Below are 26,091 nucleotides of genomic sequence, written 5' to 3' on the forward strand. Positions count from 1 at the left end.
TCGATTTGGCTCAGTGGATAGAGCATCATCCTGAGGACTGAAGGGTCCCAGGTTCAAATCCGATCAAGGGCAGTTGCAGGCTCCATCCCTGACCTTAGCTAGTGTTTGTGTGGGAGGCAACCAGTCCATTGTCTCTCTCACATTGATGTTTATATCTTCTCCTCCCTTCCACTCACTCTAAAAGTAAACGGGAAAATATCCTTGGATGAGGATTGACAACAACAACAATAAAACTATATATGATGATTTTATTAAATGAATTACTCTCACTAACCATACCACAGATTCTTAAGTCACAATGACTAAATGATCTCTTGAGATTTATAAAATAGAGACTGTGTTTTCTTGTTTTTCTGAGTGCTATTCACCTACCTAATTAAAAAACAAACAAAAACGCCTTTCACGCCCTAGTAAATAATGAAGAAAGCCAACAAACACAAAATCAACAGCAGTGGAAGTCACTTAAAGTTCTCTGTAACTTCTAAGTAAACAACAAATGGTCTGCCATTCTGAACATGCCCCGGCATCTAATGAAAATCACATGACTAAAAATCGTTTATTCCTAAATTTAAAAATGAAAACCATTGTGTGAAAGTCATAGCAGAGAAGAAATAAATGGTCTAATTATAGAAATGTTAATGAGTAAAAGGCAAACAAATCTTGTTTTTTCTTCTTTCAGGTCTCTGTTGTCAATCAGCTGGACATGCAAGTCATTGTTTCCAATGTGCCACCGACTCTCGTGGAGAAAAAGATAGAAGAACTTACAGAGTAATGAATTTTTGTTTACTTATATATTTATTTTCATACAGCTATAATTTTTCATTGGACTAGGTCATTTTAATCATTATAATGTTCAGTTTAAACATATATTTTAACACACTGTCTTAATAATTTAGCTTCTGTTTTCCTGAAGTAAGTAGTTTTATTTGAAATATGTGGAGGTTCTAAGAGTGCTTTCAAATAGGACTGGAAATTAGATGTGAAAAGATATTAATTCAGGATGCCTTGATTAATGCATCAACATAACCTCAAATGCAGCATATAAGAAATAAATCATAACATTAATTATTTGAGTATATAGGATGTCCCAAAAAGTGTTTCCACACACTTTGAATAATTATAAAGGCAGTGTTTTTGAAATACACTCCATTTTCAAAATTGAGCTATTAGCTATTAAAGTGTATATACAATTTTTTGGCCCCAAATTATTCAGCCCAATATCTAATAAGCAATCCAGCTAGTCCAGGGAATGCTATTTCTCAGAGTGATATACCTAGATGGCTAAAGCTTTTTTTTTTTTTTTAATAAACCAATTTTAAATTATATATATATCAAACTATTCTAAAATATATGACATGCTCATCTGCCTTTGAACAGAGTATACTGAGTATGTTATTGTTTACTCAAAGTTGTGATTATTTATTAAACAACCTGCCTTTAATCTTCTGAGTGCTCTTAAGGATTATTAAACTGTCTTTACTCTTTTACTCTTAACTACCCTGACCTAACCTGCCACCATTTCATAATTTCTAAGTTGGTATTTATTTATTATTATGTCTTCTATTGAATTTTGTTGACACATGTCAATTATCACTGTTAATCTGCCCCTTTCTAGCAAAATATCTCCTACTTATAAAGCCCCAGGAGAAACTTCTGATAGTAGTAATTATGTGTCAAATAAAATACACTAGGCATTGATTAAGGCATCAGTGATCCCCTGATAATGAGGCATAGGTGTTTTGCAACAATTATTTGTTGATCTTTTATAAAACTGAACCATTGGATGTCATATGAATTTTCCTACAAATGAGGTGACTGTCAACATGTATGCATGGACTATTGATAATACAGTGTCTTATTTATCTCTGAAAGTGTTATATATGCTTAACTTAAATCAAAATAATAGCTGATTACACCTGAAAACTTTAGGATTATACCTGTCTTTTAGCTGCTTTAATGTCATCTATTGGGGTACGCTTTCTCTGATTACATTGTCCAAAAAAGATGGCATTCTCTTCCACCTCTAACCCAGTGATTTTCAACTGGTGTGCCACAAAAATTTTAAAAACATGTAATACCTGACTGTATTGTCAGGGCATTGACCTCTTTTCCCAAATAAAAAAATGACAACAGCCAACACAGCAGTAGCCATCTGTTGTAAATGAATCAAAATTATACTTTTTTTTTTTTGTCAGATAGGCAAAAAATATAGCATATTTTTTGGAGTGCCACAGAATTTTAGTAATTAGTTTATGTGTGCCATGAGATGAATAAGGTTTAAAATTGCTTCTCTAACCCTTTTTTTTTTCTTTTTATTCAGAATATTATGTAATATTTTTATTATATGTCAGTTTCCCACTGGGATATAAATTCCATGAGAATAGAAAAATCTGTTTTTCACTGCTATAATTTCAATTATATAGCAAGTACTTAATGCATTTTACAGTTATAAATTTTGTAAAACCAAAATAATAATGTGCCTTTCATCATATTGAGACAATTTATGAAAACTGAAAAAAAAATGGCAGATAAAAGTATCATTTCATAGCAATTTATATGATTTATTCCTTTTAAGTGGATATGAAGATATGAATGAGAAAAATCGGGCAACTTTCAAGTCTTGAGAGAACTGTATCACTATAAAAGGAGCTGTGACTTTGTATAACAGGTTTTGAATTTAACATTGAGCATATAATTGAATCTTTCCCAGACTCAGTTTCACTATCCTATATAACACATGTGTCAAACACAAGGCCCGCGGGCCAAATCCGTCCCGCCAGGCCTTGCAATGTGGCCCGCACCGCGCTGTCATCACTGCACTCCGCTGCGTTTCCATCACAATGACAGTTTATGACTGTTCAGTAAACCATTCGGCCCGCAATTTAGGCTGGATTTTAGATTTTGGCCCCTTCTCTGATTGAGTTCGACACCCCTACTATATAATAAAGAGCTAATATGCTAATTAGAATGAACAGCAGAATGACCTCCGGATGACCTTCTGGATGAAGCCAGGGCTGTGAGGACCAGCAGTGGCTGCAGGGGCCAGCGAGGCTGTTAGTGCCAACCCCATTGTGTAAATTTCATGCATCGGATCTCTAGTTGTTTGATAGGAGCTAATAAAACTTATATCAAAGAACTGTGACAAGAACTAAATGATATAAGCCATCTCAGACAATGGAAATCATGAACATTTAATGAATAATAGGTGTACAGAAATGAGGTTAGTAGCCCAAAGACTGTAGGATAGGATAAGACAGAGGCCAGAGTTTGGACTTTCTACTCAAAGAGCAGGTAGTGTTGTAATGGAGCTCAGATTACAGACTCAGACAAGTTTGAATCCTCCTATAGTTGTGTGATTTCTGAGCAAGATATTCAACACGTAAGACCATGCTTCCGCATTTTGTATTTTGAAATAAGGATGTCAACTTTGTGTTACTTTTGATAAAATGAAATGTAAATTTTCTGGTGTAGTAAGTCATAGCAGGCATATGACTGATTTCTTTCAATACATTTTTCAAAGCCTGTATTACATTAGAGATTCCCAAGCTCAAAAATTTCTCATCTCTTTTAAAAAAAAAATGCACTTTTTAAAAAAACAGTTTTATAGTGGCAACAAATTTGATGAAAAGATTCAAAGAATTCCTGTATGCTTTCTTTCTCCATGGATTCCTATAGATTCCCTACATCTTTTACCAAAGTGATTACAGTTGAAGCTACACTGACCCATTATTATCACTCCAAGTTCATACTTTACATTAGAGTTCACTCTTGATGTTGTACATTCTGTGAGTTTGTTTGGCCTAATATATAATGCCATGTACCCATATGCAATAATAATAAAAATATATGTTCATTAGACTGAAAAGCCGAATGACCTTCTGGACGTCATTATGGATGAAGCCACTGTGGCAGGGGCCAAGGCAGAGGTGGTTAGGCGCAATTGGGAAGGCAAGCGAATGGTTAGGGGTAATCAGGCAGGCAGGTGAGTGGTTAGGAGCCAGCAGTCCCAGATTGCGAGGGGGTCTCGGATTATAAGAGGGTGCAGGCAAGGCTGAGGGACCCCCTATCCCCCATGCACAGATTTTGTGTACCAAACCTCTAGTTATAGTATCATCCAATGTAGTTTCACTGCCCTAAAAATCTTCTTTGCTCCCCACTAACCTCTGATCTTTTTACTGTCTTCACAATGTGACCTTTTCCAATTTGTTCATTAAAAATAAGAATTTATTGTTCCAGTGATAGGACTAATCAGCACATTCATTTCCTGTAGACATTTTTAGATGACAAGTCACAATATCATCAAAGCCATTTTTTATATTTCCCATGAGATATTTCTGTCCTATGAAGTGGAAAACTAGAATTCCATTTGGTCATCACTTTTGTATTTTTTTTTTTCTTAGGAAGACTCTTTTATGAGACCAAATAATAATCCAAAGTTTCCTTGGTAAGCATGAAACCAGTACAATCTGGGAGAGTTGATAAAAGGAAAACATAATTACCTAATATATTCATATGATGGTGGAAAATTATTTGCAAAGGGAGTCAGTATCGTTTGATGGCTAAGAGCTCAGAGCCTAGAAAGGAGGATTCTCACAGTAAATGTTAGCTGCTACAGTGATGCTAATGATTACTCTCCACTCCCTTAGAATTGGCTTCAAGGGCTCTCCCGATTTTTTTTTTTATTACTTTTTGGTATTTTAAGCTTATAGAATTAACCAATACTCCTTTGTAATGAAACTCACTCCTTTTTAATCGTATTAACATATTCCAGCTAACCCAATGCCCCCTACAGATGGCCTTGCACCTCTATGTTCTGAAGTATTTTAGTTTTACCTTAGGATTTATCTCTTTGTGAGTCTGTCTCTCTTACAAATTCTTGAAATTAAGGAGCAGGAGAAATAGCTGTAAGTGACACTTGATAATGTAACCAACAAATGATTGGCAATAGTGTCTAAAGAAAAAGCTAAGAAATATTTACCTTTTGTCTTCTTCCTTTCTCCTTCCACTTTACCATGAAGTTCAAATGAGTAAAAGAAGTTTGGGATGCTAAAATTTAAATTCTTAAGAAACAGCAGAAGTGGAATTTTCAAAATGTATAAATTAAAGATTTTGGAAATATTGTGTTACTATATGAATTGTAATTGATAATTTAGGTCTCAGAGTTGCTCAAACACTACTCTTACTTTCTAAATACAATATGAAAAATCAATGATAGAGAGCTTCATTGCTGTAGTTAATGCTTTGATGTGGAAGAATCTATCTTGATGAAATATTTATATTACATCTGAAATGTGTCTGAAATTTTAGCTCCTGGTATAACAAATCATACTTCAGAAATCTAGTTGAGATATGTATTTCTAGGATGAGAATTAGAAAGTCTCTTGGAAAAAGAACCAATGAAATAGTAAACAATAGATGCTAGCACTTATATTCTTTATTAACAATGTTGTCTTAGACATTTTTCACATAGAGATAATGTTCTGGCTTACATTTTAAAAAGTTGTTGAGTTGGAGATTAGGTGACAAATTATAAGTATATAGCAATAGTCCAGGAGAGAAATCACTGTGGCTTGGACTGGTGGTAGGGATGGAGATAGGGAGGAGTTATAATCCTAAATAACAAAACCCAAATGTGCAAATCAACCCAACACTGGAACGACCGGTCGAGATGATATGCAATGACCACCAGGGGGCAGACACTCAATGCAGAAGTTGCTCCCTAATGGGTCAGTGCATTTCCACAAGGGAAGTGCTACTCAGCCTGAAGGTGGGCTCATGGCTGGCAAGCACAGCAGTGGTGGCGGGAGCCTCTCCCACCTCCACTGTGGGCAGGCAGAAAGGAGCAAGGGGTACCAGACTACAAGAGCCCTGGACTGCGAGAGGGATGTCTGGGTACCAGCTGGTGGACAGCTCCTGATGGGCCCCAGATTTCAAGAGGGCGCAGGCCAGGCTGAGAGACCCCTCCCAAGTGCACAAATTTTGTGCACTGGGCCTCTAGTATGGGTATATTTTTGATGGCACAATCCTACAAAATTTATTATGGATTGGATGTATGAGAAAATACATGGAACAATGATGATTCCTAGATTTGGGTCTGAGCAAATGGATAAAATAAAAGTTGTTACTTTAACCACTGAAGAATTTGATAAAATTATACATGTGATAATAAAAATAGTATTCTGTAATCAATTCTGGTGGAAAGACCGAACTAATTCTCAGTTAAATGCCAGAATGTAGGAAAGTGTTTTTGTCCTGTGGAACATCATATAGAGCGTATCTCCTAAGGCCATGAGAAGAAAGTTTCATGGTATCGAAAGCATTACTTAGCATATGGTCTGCGTAGAGTCTCTACGGGTCTATACTAAGAGAGGAAATAAGTTCAGAATATCAGGAGAGCCTGTATTACATATCCCTCTGGCCATCTGCAAAGTCTATTGATTTGTTTAGCCCAGCTTTTGAAGAAATATTGACAAGTACCTAAAATGAACTCCCTACGTTGCTAGCTAAATATAAACCTATTTCCTGAACAAAAGGCTAAGTAGAGTTTGTAATCATGAAATCTGAGGAGTTTCTTTAACTGTAGCAACAAATATCTAACATCTATGGCACCTTTTATACTTGCTGGGTTTTGTGCAATTAATTAGTGTTATTCAATTAACTTCTCACAGAGACCCTTGGAAGTAGGTCTGAGTATTTTCTTCATTGTACAGATGAGTTCTCTGAAATTCTTAGAAATTGAATGTTTTCCATAAAGACATAGTAGTGTTATAGGTTTAATTTGGACTTACATCTGTGGACCAACAGCAGGCTGGGTTCCTAAATATTCCCTCTGTTAATGTTTTAGGAGGCAAACTTAATTAAAAATCCAACATCTTTTCTTGGGAGTGAGTTGAGCACACAGTGCCAGAAACTCTTATATGGTAATTTAGTTTGGCTCATTCACACAGTTATGTAATTGAGAAGATGGCTGCTGTAATATTTTAGTGTGAAAAATAGCTATGAAACTATTTCAGTTAAGACTACATTTAATTTTTTATAAGACAATTTCTGATTGCAAGTAATTGAAGGAACGTGTATAGATAACTAGATAAAGTGATGTTGTAAATTAAAATTTAGGGGCACCTACTAAAAAATAACTTGGTTTGAGAATAAATTAGTTAACTGAGCCAGTTATATATTATTATTCTTAGTTTAGATTTAAAAAGAAAGGGTTTTACATAGGAAAAAATGTTTTGGTTAATTTTTTTTTCAAAATTTATATAAGAAAATTATTTAAATAATTTTTATATTGGACATTACGTGGTAGCACAGCAAAATATATAATATATATTTACATGTAAATATATATAATAAACATCAGTAACACATAAACATATTCGTATATTTACATGTATTTATATTTACATGCGTATAAAATAAATACTATGTTAATTATATTAACACTAGAGGCTCTGTGCACAAAATTTGTGCATTGGAGGGGGTGTGTTCTTCAGCCCAGCCTGCACCCTCTCCAATCTGAAACCTCTGGAGCAGGGGTCCTCAAACTTTTTAAAGTGGGGGCCAGATCACGGTCCTCAGAGAGCTGGAGGGCTGGACTATATGAACTACTAATTCCTACTGTAACACCTCGGCTGCGCTCACTGCCCAAAAAACCTGGCGGGCCGGATCAGACTCCTCTGCGGGCCGCATGTGGCCCGCGGGCCGTAGTTTGAAGACCCCTGCTCTGGAAGGATGTCTGACTGCCCGTTTAGGCCCAAGCCTCTCGGGTTGCAGGTTTGATCCCTGGGAAGCAACTGATCAATGTTTTTCTCTCCCACATGGATGTTTCTTTCTTCTCTCTAAATAAAAATTCAATAAAAAAATTTAAAAAGAAAAATATTCTTTGATGAACCAAATTCTAGAGAAAATGAAATGGCCTGCTCTGAGTCACATGTAGCCTTTGATGGCATAGGATGATAGCAGGATGGGACCACTGATTAAAATCCTACTAGATGTGACTGTTGGAGACAAAGCTAATTCTTCAAATTAGGGAAGAGTATAAGTGCTTTGCAGCTAAAAAGCTACAAAGTCCACTTGTGAATGGAGGCATTAATGCCTTCTTTTATCTATGCCTTTGTTTCATGGATCTCATTAGAATTAAGTATGATTTTTGTGGTATAGAGAGCACAGTCCCTGGCAGGTAACTACCTATGAAGGAAACAACTGACGTAAGGAGCAGTGTGCTTCCCAGGATGACGTTTTGTTACCAAACAGATGGTGAGGAATTGATGATGGCTTACTTGTTACTATTGTGTTTTGTGGGGGGTTTTTTAATTAGAACTTATTTTATAGTATATTTGAACAATTTTTAATCAAGCAGTTCTGACTAGAATTCACACAGATTAAAGAAGAGAAAAGCAGCTTACGCAACTGGAAATTTTGCAGCTTCACGATTATTTTATTGTGGGGATAGGTAATCACGGAAAAGGAATATTGAATAATCTTTTGCTTTATAAGTAGATATTGAGTTTGCTCAACATCTTTGCATATTACCTGCTGTGATTCATTTAATAAGACTAAGTAGTGTTTCTGAAGCCCAGTTATTAAGTTCATCTGCATGTGCACTCTGGCCAAAAATTGCATGAGCAAGAGTTTTAGGTAAAAAAAAGGAATTAGTTTATTAGAGGTTGGCCAAACTGGTGTTGGCCTACCTCATGCATGGAAAGACACAACTTCCCAATGACACATAGGCTATTTGTTATATAGGAAAAAATCACAAGACCTCAGGTTTAGGGGTTCAGGGCACTGTTAGGAGCTGATTGGTCAGAGGTGAGATAAGGGTAATAAATAATTTATACAGGTCTTGAAAGCTACTCCAAGATCAGCTTCTGTGTTCAAAACCAATTTCAAGGAAGAGCTTGTTAAAGGGGCCATTCCACTTTAGTGCTGAAGAGTTGAAACCTAACTTATATCAAGATGTTATCTTTAGCACAGCAGGTGTGGTTCGGTGGTTGAGTGTCAGTAGATGAAGCAGGTCACAGTTCTATTCCCAGCCAAGGCATATGTCCAGGCTGTGGGCTTGTTTCCCAGTATGGGGGTATGCAGGAGGCAGCTGATCAATGATTCTCCCATTGATGTTTCTCTCTCTCTCCCTCTGTCATAAGTCAATAAAAACATTTTTTAAAAGACTTTATCTTTAGCCTGCCAGGGGCTAATTCCTGTGACCATCAATCAGAATGGGGCTACCTGCTGCCACAGGGGTCAGAGGGTGAGTTCCTAAGGTCAGATCAGTGAAGTGTGTTGAGGGAGAGAAAGAAAAAAATTATAGTTTCAAAACTATAGTTCAAATAAACTCAGAATTATGAGGACCCTGGGTTTCACTGGGAGCATGAGAAACAATTTCCTTTAGCTATCTACTTGCACCGTATGTCAAAAACAAATCTGGACTTAGAAGAAAAGAAGCTTTATTTAAGAGATTAATCGGGGAGCCTGGGGGAGGGAGACTATTGTAATAGGGAGAGCTCCTGCCAGCACTTAAAGGTTAGGAGAAAAGAGCTTTTCTTTTATAGGGAGGAGTAAACAAGGCTAGAAAAAACCTGTGTGGGCAAGCAGGATGATCACACAGATCAATGTCTTACCTTGACCTCACTGCTATGGGAGGGGCCTTTTGGGTGGGGGGTGTGGAATGCTGCTTCAGGCTAAGGAACAGGGGTCAAAGTTTAGAGGTTTGGAGGAAGCAGAGAGACTTAACTAGGGTTAGGTTAACAAGAATTTTGTTCTAATTGATCTACTGATCTACTAGGACAAAAAATTCAACTAATCAGTTTTGCAGAAAAGAATGGGAATTTGCTGGATGTGTGACTGGCTTTGTCCTAGGTAAACAAAGGGGTCTCCAGGAGTGTTTATTAGCCTTCTATGAGCCAGGGGGGGAAAGGCTCTTTACAGTAAGCAGTTTCCTGGAACCTAAGGGGGTGGGGGGAGACACTTCTTAGCCCTTGCTATTTTTGAGGAGCACAGGAATTAGTAAAATTCAATATTGACAAGTATAAAAGGGAGTATTGTGTGAACATGTATTTTATATTGCCAGGAATGTAATTAGAGCATTACTCTATCAGAGGTCTTAAAATACTATGCTTTCTATGGCAGGTATTAAACCACAGAGCAATAATGATAGTATAAAATATAGATCTCCATGCCTATCATAATCGAAAACAGAGCCCTACATTATTATTATTGAGAGGGCAGGGCGGGGTGAGGATGAGCTCCCAACTCCGCCCTGCAGGGCCGAGTTATCCCTAGCCCTCACCCAACCAATCAGGGTTAGCCGAGGCAGTGACATCACCACTGACCGGAGTAAAACCCCTGGACTGGGCGAAATTCGCTCTTTTCCGCCATGCTGCCGGCGTGAGTGGGACGGAGCCCATGCTAGCATGGAAAAGGCTCTTTTGTTTATTGCATCAGACTCGGCTCCCTGGTGGTCCTTGGGGATCACGAAGTCTGGGCGTCACATTATTATTATTATTATTATTATTATTATTATTATTTAATTATGCTTGGGCCCTAGCCAGATTCGTTTAGTGGATAGAGCATTGGCCTGCTGACTGAAGGGTCCCAGATTCAATTCTGGTCAGGGGCACATGCCTGGGTTATGGGCTCAATCCCCAATAAGGGGCGTGCAGCAATCAATGATTCTCATCATTGATGTTTCTATTTCTCTCCTCTTTTTCTCTCTGAAATGAATAAAAATATCTTTTAACAAAATTATGTTAGTTATATCTCCAAAATTGTTATTCTGTAAATACAATATGAGGGGGAGAGAAGGTGACTAAAAGATTGCAGAAGAGAATAACTCAGAGCACTATTAGCACAAGTTTGTATTTGAAAATCCCAGGCTTGGGTTGTCTCCCAAGGCTCTTGGGGAAGGAAGGCAGAGGTTTTATGGGGCTTTAGTAGGAGAGGATTGGCTGGAGTTCAACTAGTTTTGAGAACTTATGGATTAGCAGCCACTGTTCGGGCAGTCTGGAGAATCAATGCAGTGCAGGGGAGCAGGTAGAGGTCAAGGTCATGTATATGTGAAGACTAGAACACGTGTGGGCCCCAGTGGAAAATGTATGATGTTTCAGGAACTTTTGCAGAATATTGTATTTAAGAAATATGTCCCTATTGTTACTCCTTTTGCATTGGAATGGAATGCAGTTTTCTCCACATTATAAGACCTAAAGTTTCACCAGTGTTTATGGAAACCAGTGGTCATGCATAACCCTACTTTTGTTTGAGATGTTAGCTAGCTTTAGCACCATATTTTCTAACAGTGTGGTGATACCACAGCCACCATAAAAACTTCCCCTCAGGTGCAAAACACTGGGCTTCATTCACCAAGAAACCATTCAGGTAGTTCAAGGTAACTGAGATGAAGCAGAGGGGAATTTGTCCTCCATATTCAACACAACAGATGATAGGAAGAAGCGTCCTGAATTTTGTAAGAAAAAAAAAAAAAATTTTCTACCCTCTTAAGAATGTCTATGCCCACTTTAAGAAAGATAGTAAAGCATCATACATTGATCTCTACACTTTGTTTTCCTTTATGTCTCTCCTTTATGTTTTCCTTTAAACAAAGAATGATCTTTAAAAGTGGGATGAAATAGAAACAGGGGAGAAGCATATAAATGCAAAAATTAGACTAAATTTAATAATTACCGTATTTTCCAGTGTATAAGACAACCCCCCAATTTTACAGTTAAAGCATAGGTTTAGGCCTATATTCGCTGTATAAGACTACCCCCCACTTTTGAGGCAACACCAGTTCATTTTTTAATAGACCGACTCTCTGACTCTGGCCAATCTGAGCAGGCTTTTTACTAGAACACAGTGTACATGTTCTGTACCTGACTCTGGCCAATCTGAGCAGGCTTTTTACTAGAACACAGTGTACATGTTCTGTACCTGACTCTGGCCAATCTGAGCAGGCTTTTTACTAGAACACAGTGTACATGTTCTGTACCTGAAGCTACACTGTGTTCTAGTAAAAAGCTTGCTCAGATTGGCCAGAGTCAGGGAGGCGGTCTATTAAAAAAAGAACTGGTGTTGCCTCGGAAGTGGGGGGTAGTCTTATACAGCGAATATAGGCCTAAACCTATGCTTTAACTATAAAATTGGGGGGTTGTCTTATATGCCGGAAAATATGGTATTATATTGTATGGAACAATTACTTTGTGCTAAAAACTCTGCATAGATTTCAGAGTAAAATATTTCACTCATTTAATGCACATAATGGTACTATGCCATAGATGATTTCTTCATTTTTTACTTAAGGAAACAAGAGTTTAAGAGCTGAAAATTACTTGCCTAAGGTTATGCTATTGATAAGGAGCTGAAAATTTAGGTCAGACCTCTGTGCTCTTTATCACTATGTTATTGCTATCTGTGCCTCCTATAAAACATCAGGAGCATAGTGTGGTTTGACTTCAAGTCCTCTTTTTTTTTTTTTTTTTTTTTTTTTTTTTTTTTTTAAGTGAGCATAAGCCTTCAAGAAAAGAACACTGAAACAGGCTGGATGACATTAGACTAGTGCAAGTCTTGTAGTCATTCCTTTCCAGTTCCCAGGCAGGTTGCATTCAACTCCTAACTAGTATTTGATGAGTGGATTTACTTCTCTTACTTGTTCCCGTGTCTTCTTTTACTTATTCTTTAGTAAGAGTCTCCTCACAGGACAAAGATACCATGAGGCAGAGAGACCCCAGGTATGAGGTGGTGAGACAAAAGGAAAAGAATGACTAGTACTTCACCAAGAGAAACTTCAACCATGCTGTTTTATGCAAATTTTAAAACCAACAAACAAAGCATTTCGCTATTATTGGCAATGCCCCGCAATGTGCACATCATAGGCTTGTGTTCAGTGGTACAGCCATTTCTCCCGGAGTTTAATATCTTGTTGTTCCTTTAATTGGGAAAATCAAGCACACAACCAATTCTAGGCAATTTTTTTTTAATGGAACAGAAAGCAGGTCAATTTTGGCATCTGAAATAAAAGTTATTTTCTGATGTATCAAAGGAATTAAGAAATTTCCCCCTCCCTACCCCAAAATGCCTTAGAGCATGAACTCCAAAAGGGATGTTGAATCTATAGATATTGTTTTAAAATATTAGTCATATATAGTTATTAAATTAATTCACACTTATGTGTATTAATATTTAAAATATGCATGCTAGTATTAACCTATAAGGATTAGTAATATAAAGTTTTTAATAAGGAAAAGATCATTAAGGAAATTGCCACTCTTGGTAACATAAAAACAAATACTTATATGGCAAGAATTTGTAATTTCAATTAACATCAAGTTATGTAATTTTTTTAAAGTGTATTTTCTAAAAAATTGCTTATAGGGTAACTTTATTTTATCTTTCCTATTGAATATTACTGATTTCATACCCAATGATATATCTTTTAGTTTATATTCACCTGAATAACTTCTGATATTTCCAGGCAATATTTATATCTTAATCTGGTAAGCTTGGTTTAGCAAGATAGCTCTACATTCTCCTACTCCTATAATCCCCTAAGGATCTTCATGCCTTTAGGAACAAAGGTATCCTAGTGCTGTACCTTAGCATATAGCTATGCGCTCTGTATCACAAAATCCTATGGGAAGTGTAGTTGACCACATTAACCATATGAACTCTGGAGTTCTAAAAACCCGTGGCTCCAATAAAGCATAGACAGCTTTATTTGTACAATACAGTTGGCATTTCCCATGAGCTAAGTAAAAGCTCCAAATGGTATCATAAATTCAAAAAGCCAAGACATAAATAGGACATGGTTGGTGACCTCCTTCTATCTTATGTGGCTTCCAGCATCATTGTGAATTAAATGCTGAAAAATATGGAGAATTTTTTTTTCAAGGGTTCATATTCAGTAAACATTAGCAAAAAAAACTAGGCTGTCATCATTTTTCATTTGTGAAATGTCATTTCAAGTTGAGAGTTAATTCCCCCCCCACCCCCCGAAAGCCTATCAGAATGTCATGTGCATACTCTGTTTGATGGACAGGATTCTGGATCGCTATGTTCAGGAGCAGATTCCTGGTGCCAAAGTTGTGGTGGAGTCCATTGGTGCTCGCCGGCACGGAGACGCCTTTTCTCTGGAAGATTACAGCAAGAGCGACTTGACCGTCTATGCAATCGACCCTCAAACCAACAGAGCCATCGACAGAAAAGAGCTTTTTAAGTAAGTAATTTTATTGTCAATATTGGTTTTCTAGTTATAATATCACCCATAGATAATCCTGATTTAAAGCTATAAGTACTTAAAGTTTAAAACCCACCAAACTGTTGCTGAAAGTGAAGTCTAAGCAAAAATATTCCAAGACAATACCTAGGGTCCTCACACCTGGCAGTTTTCAGGTCCAAGTGTGGGATAGAGTAGCTTTAGATTTTTTTTTTTTCCTTTTGGCCACCAGAAGGTCCATTATACTTATGAACAAGCTGCCATTTATTGAGATCAGTGCACATCCAAGGTCCCGGATGTTTAGGAAGCAAGTACAGATTCTTTCTTAAGAGGCAACTTGCCTTCGACATTATCAGTAGGTTTACATTTTGAGAACAAATCTTGCTTTCTTCAAGATCTCACTGAGCCAGCAAAAATTAGTGTCTGATTTTTCCCTTGACTTGAGGTGGGGAGTTAATTACTTTCATCTAAGGCCATACCTTATGTTATATTTTATCCTGTTGTGAACTTGAATATTTGAGTTATAAATCCTAAAAACAAAAGAAAATATGGAATCTGAAGCAAAATGCTACTGCATATTCTTCCTTGGGAGTTATTTCAGAGCAGTTTAATATTTTTTTTTATGTTAACTTCTGCTTTAATCTAGTGACACCTAGTGTCCAACAGATTCTTAAAATGTAGTTCTTACCTAAATGGAAACACATTTTTAGTTGAAAAATATATATTGATATATAATCATATGTATAGATTCACTTATTTTAGGTCTGTGTGTCCATAAATACATGTTTCAATATTCATAATTTCAGAATTTACTTTCTTTATATATACTAACATATACAGAAATATCTAGGTATACAGATTTGCATATATATTCATATGTGGGTGAATTTATTTAGTAAATATCCATTTTATTAAAACACATAAATTTAAAAATTAAGATAGTATTAAGTCACTATTTCATTGTTTCTAAAATAGAAGCAATGAAACTATGTTGATGAACAGATTTAAAACAAACTATATTCAGAATAGATTATATTACTTTAAAATAAAACTAATTGTTTTTAAAAGAGCACATATAGTTTTAGCTTGTGCCTTTCTTATACTCCCACACTGTCTAGCACTAATCTCTCCAGATGGTAAGTGAAAGATGAAGAAGATAGAAAAAGCCTATGTATCCTATAAACCATGTTTAAAATATAGTGTTAAACCATACTTAAACTTTATAATATCAATATTATAGAATCTGATTATCAAACTCTGATAAAGCTTCTTTCAGCTTCCTAAATCCAGAAAAAAAAAGATAACCTTAAATTTAGAATACTGAAAATTCAATTAGATTAAAAACTAATTATTAGAACCTAGTTAAAATAATTTTGTATTGTACAGTGGTCTACCTGACTTGCTTTATTAAGCAAAACAACCTTATCCAAGTACCATTGTCCATTCTATAAACCTGTTTTAGAGACCCAGATTGTGTACCTACTAGGGAAATGCCCCTCTGCTGTTTAGGTGTGAGTTTCTGTGAAGTACAGAGTACCTTCTCCTACTCACCTTCCCTTTCATTTCTCTATCAACATGTACATTACAACACCAGCACCATCATGGTAAAATGCAGGTAGACGGCTGGTGAACACAAGGTACTTTGAAAGATGTGTCCCACACAAGTAAATGGAGAAGGAACACATGTTGGTATGTGATCCATCAGTGGACTGAGTCAGAAGAAATTTATCTTATCTTAGGAACACAGCAATGATCAATTAATATAGGCAAGATCCTGGGATGAGATGTGTTTGCCTCACCCTTTTAAGTAGTAACTAAGTAAACTGGATGAGAATAAAGAGAATGTCACATTTTTTCAGGTTATTGAATTTGATAGATTTATTTACTTTCTAAGATGAGTAAGCAGAGGGAAAAATGGAATCGTTAATAAATGCTGGAAAGCAAATTATATACTGATGACTCCGAGACTATAGATCTCAGGAAATTTCTCCTACTGGAACCATTGGAAACAATTTAACATTTTTAGGGGAAAGCAAGATGGTAGGAGATTGTGAAATGGTGTATGCATTTTACATGCCCTGAGCCCTTCCCCTCTTTCTGCTAAAAGAATTGCAGCAGAGAATGGAGAGAATCTACCCTCTACAATAACAAGCCAAGTGGACTAAGCCATTCCTCCACTCACACTGACTGGGTTTGGGTTAGCTCACATTCCGGGGAGAACCAATTATTTATTCTGAGGTAATATAGTTTTAGGGGGTAATAGAATTCTTAGTCCTGAAATCAGAAAAAGTATAAAACAACAGCCTGAAGTTTCTTGGGCCTACTTTCCCCACTTCAGGGTGAAAATCTAAAATCCTCTGAGAGTTCTGGATTCAACGTTGCTGGAAAATAGAAATAATCTGAAAAATAATTTGGCAGCGTGAAGTATATGCATGAGAAGTTCATAGCATATTAACAACAAGATAAGAAAAGATTTAAAAATCATGAAGAGATCAGAATCTATTTATAGGTCAATTAAGATACAACCTGATAAATGCAGGTAACCTTGAGGTAAAAATTGCAGTAGTTATCATAGAATTAAAAACTGAAATACAACTAAGAGATTTTATTCTAGTGCAGGTGAAATCAATTAAAAGGCTCTCTAGTGTTCTTCAAAAGTATCTAAGTGTGCTTTAAAACCATTGAAACAGAAATAAAAATTACTGACTATAAAGGATAGAGAGTTAGAAAGATCAATGAGAGAGAGTCATCAATCAGCTGCCTCTTGCACACCCACTATGGGGGATATGCCCACAACCAAGGTACATGCCCTTGACCGGAATAGAACCTGGGACCTTTCAGTTCCCAAGCCGACGCTCTATCCATTGAGCCAAACCGGTCTCGGCAGAATTGTGATTTTTTTCAATGAATTCTGCAAAATAGGGGTAGAATTTTCTTTGCACTTAATGATCTTACCTTCTGATCTTCCTATTTCTAATAAATAGAGTGTTTCCTTTGAAATAACTCTAAGTCTATACTTTATTTGGAATTTATTACTTTCTCTGATAAATGGTTGAAACAAAGTTTTAGCTTTCTATCCCATTCTAGTACTTACAGCAATAGTTAAACCTTTATTATATTATTTTAGCATGTATAAAAAATACCCTAGGTAGGTTGCTATAGAGTATGTTGTTTATCTACAAAAGCATATTTATAAAAAAAAATCCTAGTTGCTTTATATTATAGTAAGGAAATAAGTACAAATAGGTGTAGTTTAAAACTAAAATTGAATTATCTAGTCCATTAGATTTATTAAGTAGAAAAGACTAAGAAGCTACCCCATGGCATTCATATGTGATGGCAGCCACCTATTTTTTTCTATGGATTTTTTCTGAGCAATGTATTAACTAGATTTAAAAATCAGCAAAATCGCCAAGAAAATTAGAATACAATGTGTTGAAAAGTATAAAATATACAAGTTTGGCATCTTTGATTACCATTTAATGGTGAAATGTGAACCCATTTTCATTTATTTTTTCACATTTCTTTGTATTTTTCACATTTTAAACCAAAGTATGCTATTTTGATATTAATATATTTCTAAATCAATATTTTTGCTTTGCATATTCTATGTAAAATCACAATGATACAAAAATAGTTCTTAATACTTATTTAAAAAAAAGGTTAGGTTTGAGAATGCCAAAACATTAGCTATGGTTGTCTTTGCATTGTGGGCCTATGAACAGTGTTGCTTTTTGAGATATTTTGTATTTTCCAATGTTCTATAGCAAGACAGTTGACCTTTATTAATGAAAATAATCAAAAAGAAAAATGCCTAAGACATGTTATAGTTTTATGGTATGAAGGATACAAATGTTGCATTAATATTACAGGATTTATAAGAGACCATTTTAATGTTCCCCAGGAATTTTGGGGGGCAAAAGACACACAGAACAGCTTATTACAATACTAGAGGCTGATGCATGAAATCCATGCAAGAGTAGGCCTTCCTTCTCTGGCTGCTGGCACCAGCTTCCCTCTGGCACCCAGGACCCAGGCTTCCCTCACAGCCCCGGCTTCTTCCAGAAGGATGTCCTATCTAATTAGCATATAACACTTTTATTATTATAGATTCCACCAGAATAACATAATGTGGATTATCTCAACATAGTGATAATAAGTTCAATGATATTGATAATGACTTTTCCCGAGCCTGTAAGCCTATTAAGGGTCATTATTATTAATAATGTTGATGTGTACATAGATATGTAATTACTTTTATTTCTCTTGGCTTTTTATGTGTGTGTGTGTTTTTTTTTAATTCATAAGATTCTGAGTTTATGTTTCATTTAAAATATTAGAAGATCTGCAAGAGATTTTATTTTAATATTGTCTATTTTACTATATATTTAACAATAAAGATTCTTGGATGGCAAACTGCTGGATATCAATAAAGACTTCCAACCGCATTATGGGGAAGGAGGACGCATCCTGGAGATCCGGACGCCGGAGGCAGTGACCAGCATTAAGAAGCGAGGAGAAAGCCTGGGCTACACAGAAGGGGCCTTGCTGGCTCTGGCCTTCATCATCATCCTCTGCTGCATCCCTGCCGTCCTGGTGGTCCTGGTCAGCTACAGGCAGTGAGTATTTGTGGGTGCTCAGTGTTCGGTGGCAGTGTTGGGGAATGGGTTAAGAAGAGAGGGTGCCACAAAATAAAATAAAAATAATAAGGGTAATACATCATATAAATTGCTGGTACAACAAACACTAAGAAATAATGGTAGAACTGTTATTCATCATTTAAAATTCCTACAGGGAAAGTCCTTACGTATTATTTTACCATTGTCTTTGTTCTCCAACACTGAGAATTTTCTTTTGAGTTAAATAGATAAGATCATTCCAATATTAATGTTAAAAGGTATGCTCAACACCAAGATGCTATAGGATATTTTTAATCACAAAAGTAATGTGAAGAGCAAACTTAACGCTAAGGTGGATATACGTATTAGAATTCCATGAATCCTTAACAAATCAATTGTTACGCCATATTTAAAGTCAATGAAACACTTAATACTGGCTAAATTGTTTTAAATTATTAAGCTGTCAACCAAATGTTAATAATCACGTTAAATGTAGTTTACATTGTGGCTACCTTGTTTTATTCAACTATTTCCAAAAGATCTTTGTTATATCCTACTAGCAATATCATCATTGAGAACATTTTATTTGACACACAGTGCAGTGAACAAAAAACTGGATATTAAACTCAGTGACTGAAAATTTTAAAAAATAATAAGATGCCTTACATTTGAAGATTTGTACCACATTTAATAATTGCATATATGTACCATACCTCCTTGATTCAATCATTTATTAAAGGTTTTCATATCTAGGCCACTGTGAATAACACTGCAGTGAATATAGGGGTGCATATATCTTTGTGAAAAAAATGTTTTCAAATTTTTCAAATACAAACCAGAAGAGGGTTGCTGGGTCATATGGTACCTCTATTCATTTTTTTAGGAACCTCCATTGTGGTTGTACCAGTTTACACCCCCACCAGGGTTCCTTTTTCTCCACACCCTCTCCAATGCTCACTATTGTCTTGTTGAATAGCCATTCTATGAGGTGTGAGATGGTATCTCATTGTAGTTTTGATTTGCATTTCCCTGATAGTGAGGTTGACCATCCTTTTTATGTATCAGTTGGCTATTTGCATATAGTTTTGGGAGATGTGTCTGTTCAAGTTGTCTGTCCATTTTTTTTTTTAATATATTTTATTGATTTTGTACAGAGAGGAAGGGAGAGAGATAGAGAGTCAGAAACATCGATGAGAGAGAGTCATCGATCAGCTGCCTCTTGCACACCCCCCACCGGGGATATGCCTGCAACCAAGGCACATGCCCTTGACCGGAATCGAACCCGGAACCCTTCAGTCCCCAAGCCGACGCTCTATCCACTGAGCCAAACCGGTCTTGACATGTCTGTCCATTTTTTAATTAGAGTTAGTGTTTGGAAAGTTTGTAGGAGTTCTTTTATATATATTGGATATCACTGCCTTGTTGCAGTTGTTGTTTGCAAATATCATCTCCCATTCAGTGGGCTGCCTTTTTGTTTTATTGGAAGTTTCTTTTGCTGTGCAGCAGCTTTTTAGTTTGATATAATCCCATTCATTTACTTTCGCTTTTACTTCCCTTGCCTTTGGGGTCAAATTCATGAAGTCTTTCTAAGATCAAGATTTATAAGTTTAGTATCCCATGTTCCCCTCAAATAACTTATTCAGATCTTATATAAAAGCCTTTGATACCTTTTGGATTAACTTTTGTACGTAGAGACAAACTTTTATTTTTGTGCATCTGGCTTTCCAATTTTCCCAGCGCCATTTACTAAAGAGGCTTTCTTTTTCTCATTGTATTTTTGGCTTCTTTGTAAAAAAAAATTGTTTGCCCACATACATAGGTGCTTTATTTCTGGCTTATTATGGATAAAAATACTTGTTTTGTTCATTGATTTTGCTTCTGAGTTTATTACACTGCCCATCTGACTGGGGTTGTTTTTGTTTGCTTTTAGCATCTTGTTTTTTTCAGGACTCATATTAGGCCATCTGTCATTTAAAGCATGTATTTCCATGTCTTTAAATTTATTTTCTGGAGATTTTTCATTTTCTTAATGAGTTGCCTCTTACTTTGGTTATGCATGGAATTTGATGGGTTCCTTCTCTATCTAGACACCTATGTCTGATTGGCGTTTCTCTAGTAGACTGATAAACAATATTTCTATTGTTTTTCAGTAGATGATGTTGAACCACACGTTTCTGCACTTGTCTGCCTGTTCAGATCTCTGTCAAATGGTGGGAAATGACATGTGTTCCCTGGAAAATGGGTGCCTCTCCTGAGATACAGTCACCCAGGTCTTAGGGACCCAGCCTCACAGGGGAGTGCAGTGGGTGATGAGGGTCCAAATCAACTCTGAGTGCTGTCCCTTGCAGCCAGATCCTGTCAACAGCACAGCCATTGTGTGTGGGTATGGATGGGGTAGATGGGGGAACCCAGCACCTCCTTTGCTGCTTTTCCTTCCTAGCAGTGGCGATGAACCTGTGTCATCACCCCTGTGTCTCTACCAGATCCTGGAATGAGTTGAAGGTTATGCCCTTCGCTTAGGGAGAAAGTGTTTCTGTATACCAGTCCTGGTGTTGGCAGATAATGTGCTCTGCATCCTGACACGGAGGGTGAAGGGAGCAAAGCTCTGGGAGGTGGCCAGTTTTCATAGCTTTGTCCTGTCTGGAATGCCACTTTTCAGACAACTGCGGCCACACTTATGTGCTTCTTCTCTCCCTGGGTCACGGGCTCTGCAGCTAGCACTGTCCACTCCTGTAGGAATGCTCACCAAATCTCTCTGCTCTGCCCAGCTGAAGGGGAGGGCCAGCCACAGCCTGATTCCTCCCCTCTCCAGGCCTAGCCTCAGTGAGCTCCATGCTGCAAGGCTGCATCCATGGCTGATTGAGCTCCTCTCCCTCGCTGCCTCTCCAGTTCACCCCCAGTTGCCCATCTTTATGTTTCAATGTGCAGGTGTCTCAAGTGTTTGTGTGTTAAGCAGGGAATTCTTTGTTGAAACTAAAAGATGAAACAGAGAGGGGCCGGAGACCAGGATGCCAGGACACAGGCTTTATTGAAAAGAGTACCACTGCCAGCTGCTTCCAGAGAGAGAGAGTGAGCTGTAGAGAGCAAGGGCCAGGGTACAGCACTTTTTAGGGGGAGGGGCTTAGGGTATTTGGCAGGTGCTGCTTGGTGGTTTAATGCTCAGGAATGTCCAGCTGCAGGTGGAGTTTATGTTTGTCCATCAGTTGGAGGAAGGGAGGATCTATCAGAAACTTAAAGGGGAGAGATGAAGGGGATCCCTCACCTCATTATTCCTCTGACTTCACTCCTCCACTCTCTCTATTACTTTTGCCATCTTCAGGCACAGTAAAGAAAGGAGCTGATTATAAAAATCACATCATTTTTAATATTTCCCTATTGAAGTTGAAATTCACAAACCCATATTTTAATACAATTTTTCTCATTCAATTTAGTTCATTTCTTTGTTTTGTCTAATAAATATTTTAACAGTTAATGCGTCTATGACAGTAATATTAAAGTGCTCACCAAATTCTGAATTGAAAGTTTCTGTACTATGTCATTAAATCTGTGTCAGTCTGACCGGTAAATTATTCATAATTTAGAATAAATCAAATATTAGAATATTATGAATGCAATATTTTTAATGCAATTTTCTCTCTTTTTTTCTTACCTATTGCTTTCCCAAACAGGTTTAAAGTGTAAGTATGATGACTAATATATTGCTCATAATTTTATGTAACATGAACAGAGAGGCCCCAAAGAATACTTTTAAAGCAGTCAACCTGCCCCAAACCATATTTCATTTGACTGCTTTGTATTTGCAGTAGGTATATGATTTTTAGCTCAAATTTCCTTGTGGTTTGTATACATAGAATTGAGCTGGGGTTATACAATTAGATGTATCTGGGGGAAATGTGAAAAAGTTTGCTCGGATAGCTTCTACTCTTGATATCTTGGTTTTGAGGAAGGAATTAGGCATCAGTGTGCAGGATGGAGAAAAAGAGCAGCCTTGCTCTAATGCAAGAATGACAGGCTTTCCTACTTACGTAGCTAAAGGAATCAGAGGTAAGCCAATGGTCGGCAAACTCAGTCAACAGAGCCAAATATCAACAGTACAATGATTGAAATTTCTTTTGAGAGCCAAATTTTTTCAACTTCTTCTAATGCCACTTCTTCAAAATAGACTCACCCAGGCCGTGATATTTTGTGAAAGAGCCACACTCAAGGGTCCAAAGAGCCACATGTGGCTCGCAAGCTGCAGTTTGCCGACCATGAAGTTAACCAAATCTCCCTCCTACATAGCCTCTATAAACTAATGTCAAAAATATTTCAAATAATTTTAAGTAAGATCATTCTTAATAAGTGAAAAATAAAACATAATTATATATCTTCTATCTGCCTCACATTATGAAAGAGATCCATTAAACAACTACCAACTGTCAATCACATTCTCATAAATGTTTTGCTCTCTCCCTTTAATGTTATTTAACTTTGCAGATATTTCAAATGAATTCAACCTGTTATCAAGGGGTAAATATTTTCAAGAACACTGAGGGAGTATTTGTGACTATCCTGTGGGCATACCTTTGTAATTATAGCGGTTTGTAAGTTCAAAGACTTGTATAAAAGTTTTGTTCGTTTTACTGGGTAGTTTCTCTGATAACGGTACATTCTTGTTAAGAGTCAGCCTCTTGCTAAGCATATGGTTTCTAAAATAGTTTTACAAAAACATGCTTACTTTACTAAAGACGCCAGGCCGAGTGCACCAAGACAGCTCGCCTCCAAGCTGCCGCAGCTGCGATGCCCCCTCCCAAGCCAGCAGCTCCTGCCCCAGCAGCCGCCCCTCCAGGCCCGCCACCTCCGGGCGCACATCTCTACGAAGAAGTTGGGGACAGCACAATGTAAGTAGGACTATACGGGCCTTTTAGAAGTAAATGTGTTTTCACTGATGCCGTGTGGTGAGTATTTAGTTTCAATTCGATGTGGAAAATGCAATTTGCAGTCTACTTTCTTAATTTTTTTTTTAAACAGAAAATTGTTAAGAACCCAAGGAAGTTAAAACACAAATAACCGAAGAAAGTTTTTAAAAACTGAGACAGAGAAAAGAAGTATTCAATATGAGGAGGCATTTGCAGATGAAAAGCTTGAGCATTATATTTAGTCTCTAATAGATTCTGAAAGAAGTATTGTCATAGAAAATGAGACTACAGCACTGTCATAATATAGTAATTCCCAATTTGGTATCAAAAGCCAACTTCTGCTTGGTGACATAAAATAATTTATTGTCTAAAGTCATAGACTTTTCTAACATACTATTTTACAATTGATAAAGTGAAATAGCTGAAATCTGAATTAAAGAAAATAAATATTATAATATCCAAATCACTTTTAGAAGATTATTTTATCATATTCTTCTCAAAAGAGATTGCACAATAGGTTAATATTTCCTCTATACTATTTGTTAAATCATTATTTTTGAAAGAGACTTTTAAAGACTGGAGATTTTTAACTTGACTATATTTTTAAAATTCAAGGGTAACTTTCTGGATGCAAAATAACTAAAGATATTATAAAATGTTGAATATGATAAAATTAAATACAGAAAACCTTTTATTAGCTGAAATTGGTTCAAGTGGGGTTCTTAAACACATTCTACAGTTACATTTTTAGCATTTACTAGTAGGAATAAAGCAAGCCTCGAATACTGTAAACCTTACCTTTCAATGGGAAAACCATTTTTAAACATTCAACATCAATATTATTTGCCATATTAATACAATTACATAAGGTTATATTAAGAATAGTTTTTAAAATGTTAACTGTATTAATGTTGTGTAATGCTAAAATTAAAACATTTTAATGCTTATTTCTAAAATAATAATATAGGAAAGTTGAAAACAATGGTCTCATTGGTGAATGTAGGAATTGAGCCAATATGATTTGATTAACCATCTTTCTCTAGCAAAAATGTTTAGAAACTAAAAAAAGATTGAGATATAAACGTAAGTGTGTTTTATATGAAATTATATATCCATTTTTATTTAATGAAAGCAGGTATACAATAACATCATCTGAAATCAATATAGTTGAATGGTGATAATTTTCAAATAGCACCACTTAAGGGTTGTTTTTATTTGAAAAATTATTGACATATTAGTTCTACAATTTAATTATCTTTAACCAAGTTTTAAATTATCTAAACTTTTTACAGGGATTCTAATCATAAGTTACTAGAAAAATGAATTATAGACAAATGTTTTTAAAACTATCAAAGGACATTTCCTAGAAAAACTTTAAGAATAATAACTTCATGTAGATTCAGTAATTACTCTGTAATAGTCATTAAGAGTATAGTATTTGTATACTTACTTTCTTCCAAAGAATACTGTGTCTTATTTATAAATCAGTGCAGACCTATTGTTCAGGAAGAATATAGATGCAATTTTTAGAATCTTATTTAAATTTTAGGAGTGAAACCATTCATGTTTTATAGAAGTGAATTTTACCTATGTTTACAGGATAGCTAGATATAATTTTAAGTGGTAAGATAACCAAGTAAATGCCATTACCTAATATTCTAATGAGTAAATACAAAGAAAATAGAAAACCATGTATTTTCTTTTTTGGGTATACTTATTAAGTGCTTAAGTCTAGTTCCTGTTAGTATTTTCATAATCATTTCAAATTAACTATAGTTAAAACTTCTTTTTTTCTGTCACATGTTTTCTCTTTCTTACCTGTGGATACATAGGCATGAGTAAGTAAATAATATTATTCTAATTCAAAGGCATTAAAAAAAAAAAGATGCAATCAAATAGATCAAGAACTGTTTTATTCTCTCAACAGTAATCTTCATCTTTTACTGTGGAGCCATTTTCTTTTAAATATTGATAGAAGTCACATCTCATTCACTTTTGATATCTTGAAATCTCATGAGTTTAAAGATATCAAAAGTAGTGTGTCCATGGATAGTACCTGTGTCTACTAAGAGGAGTTTCAGAGTTCTTGCTTTTCATTTATATATTTTATATTTCAATCAAATGATATCATTATATAGATAATTGTTTCCAAGAACAGACCTACACAAAAATGTCTGCTATATAATGTCAAACCCATTTTTAAAAGAGGACTGTAAGTGTTTCCTGTCTGTTAATCTATGTTGTCTGCACTTTCCAAATTATTCCGGTGGTCCTGGTGCCCAAGTCCACCTGTGAGAATCCTTCCTTTGCAGCATGTATATTTCTTTACAAAGTGTCACAATAACAACTTTGGCTTTATATATCATTTTAT

The 26,091-nt window shown here is 36.0% G+C and overlaps 1 protein-coding gene across 2 annotated transcripts in view; it reads left to right on the forward strand.

Moving 5' to 3' along the window:
- PCDH15 (protocadherin related 15) overlaps positions 1–26,091 on the forward strand; it is a 613,865-nt gene that overhangs the window by 569,452 nt on the left and 18,322 nt on the right. For both annotated transcript variants that reach the window (XM_045581870.1, XM_045581869.1), the window contains exons 28-32: positions 680–768; positions 14,027–14,203; positions 18,604–18,822; positions 22,491–22,499; positions 23,550–23,702. In XM_045581870.1, coding sequence (XP_045437826.1) covers positions 680–768; positions 14,027–14,203; positions 18,604–18,822; positions 22,491–22,499; positions 23,550–23,702 — 647 coding nt within the window. The remainder of the gene's footprint in view (positions 1–679; positions 769–14,026; positions 14,204–18,603; positions 18,823–22,490; positions 22,500–23,549; positions 23,703–26,091) is intronic.

This window comes from Pipistrellus kuhlii, unplaced genomic scaffold (assembly GCF_014108245.1).
Source record: "Pipistrellus kuhlii isolate mPipKuh1 unplaced genomic scaffold, mPipKuh1.p scaffold_m20_p_15, whole genome shotgun sequence".
In the NCBI taxonomy this organism is placed as follows: Eukaryota; Metazoa; Chordata; class Mammalia; order Chiroptera; family Vespertilionidae; genus Pipistrellus; species Pipistrellus kuhlii.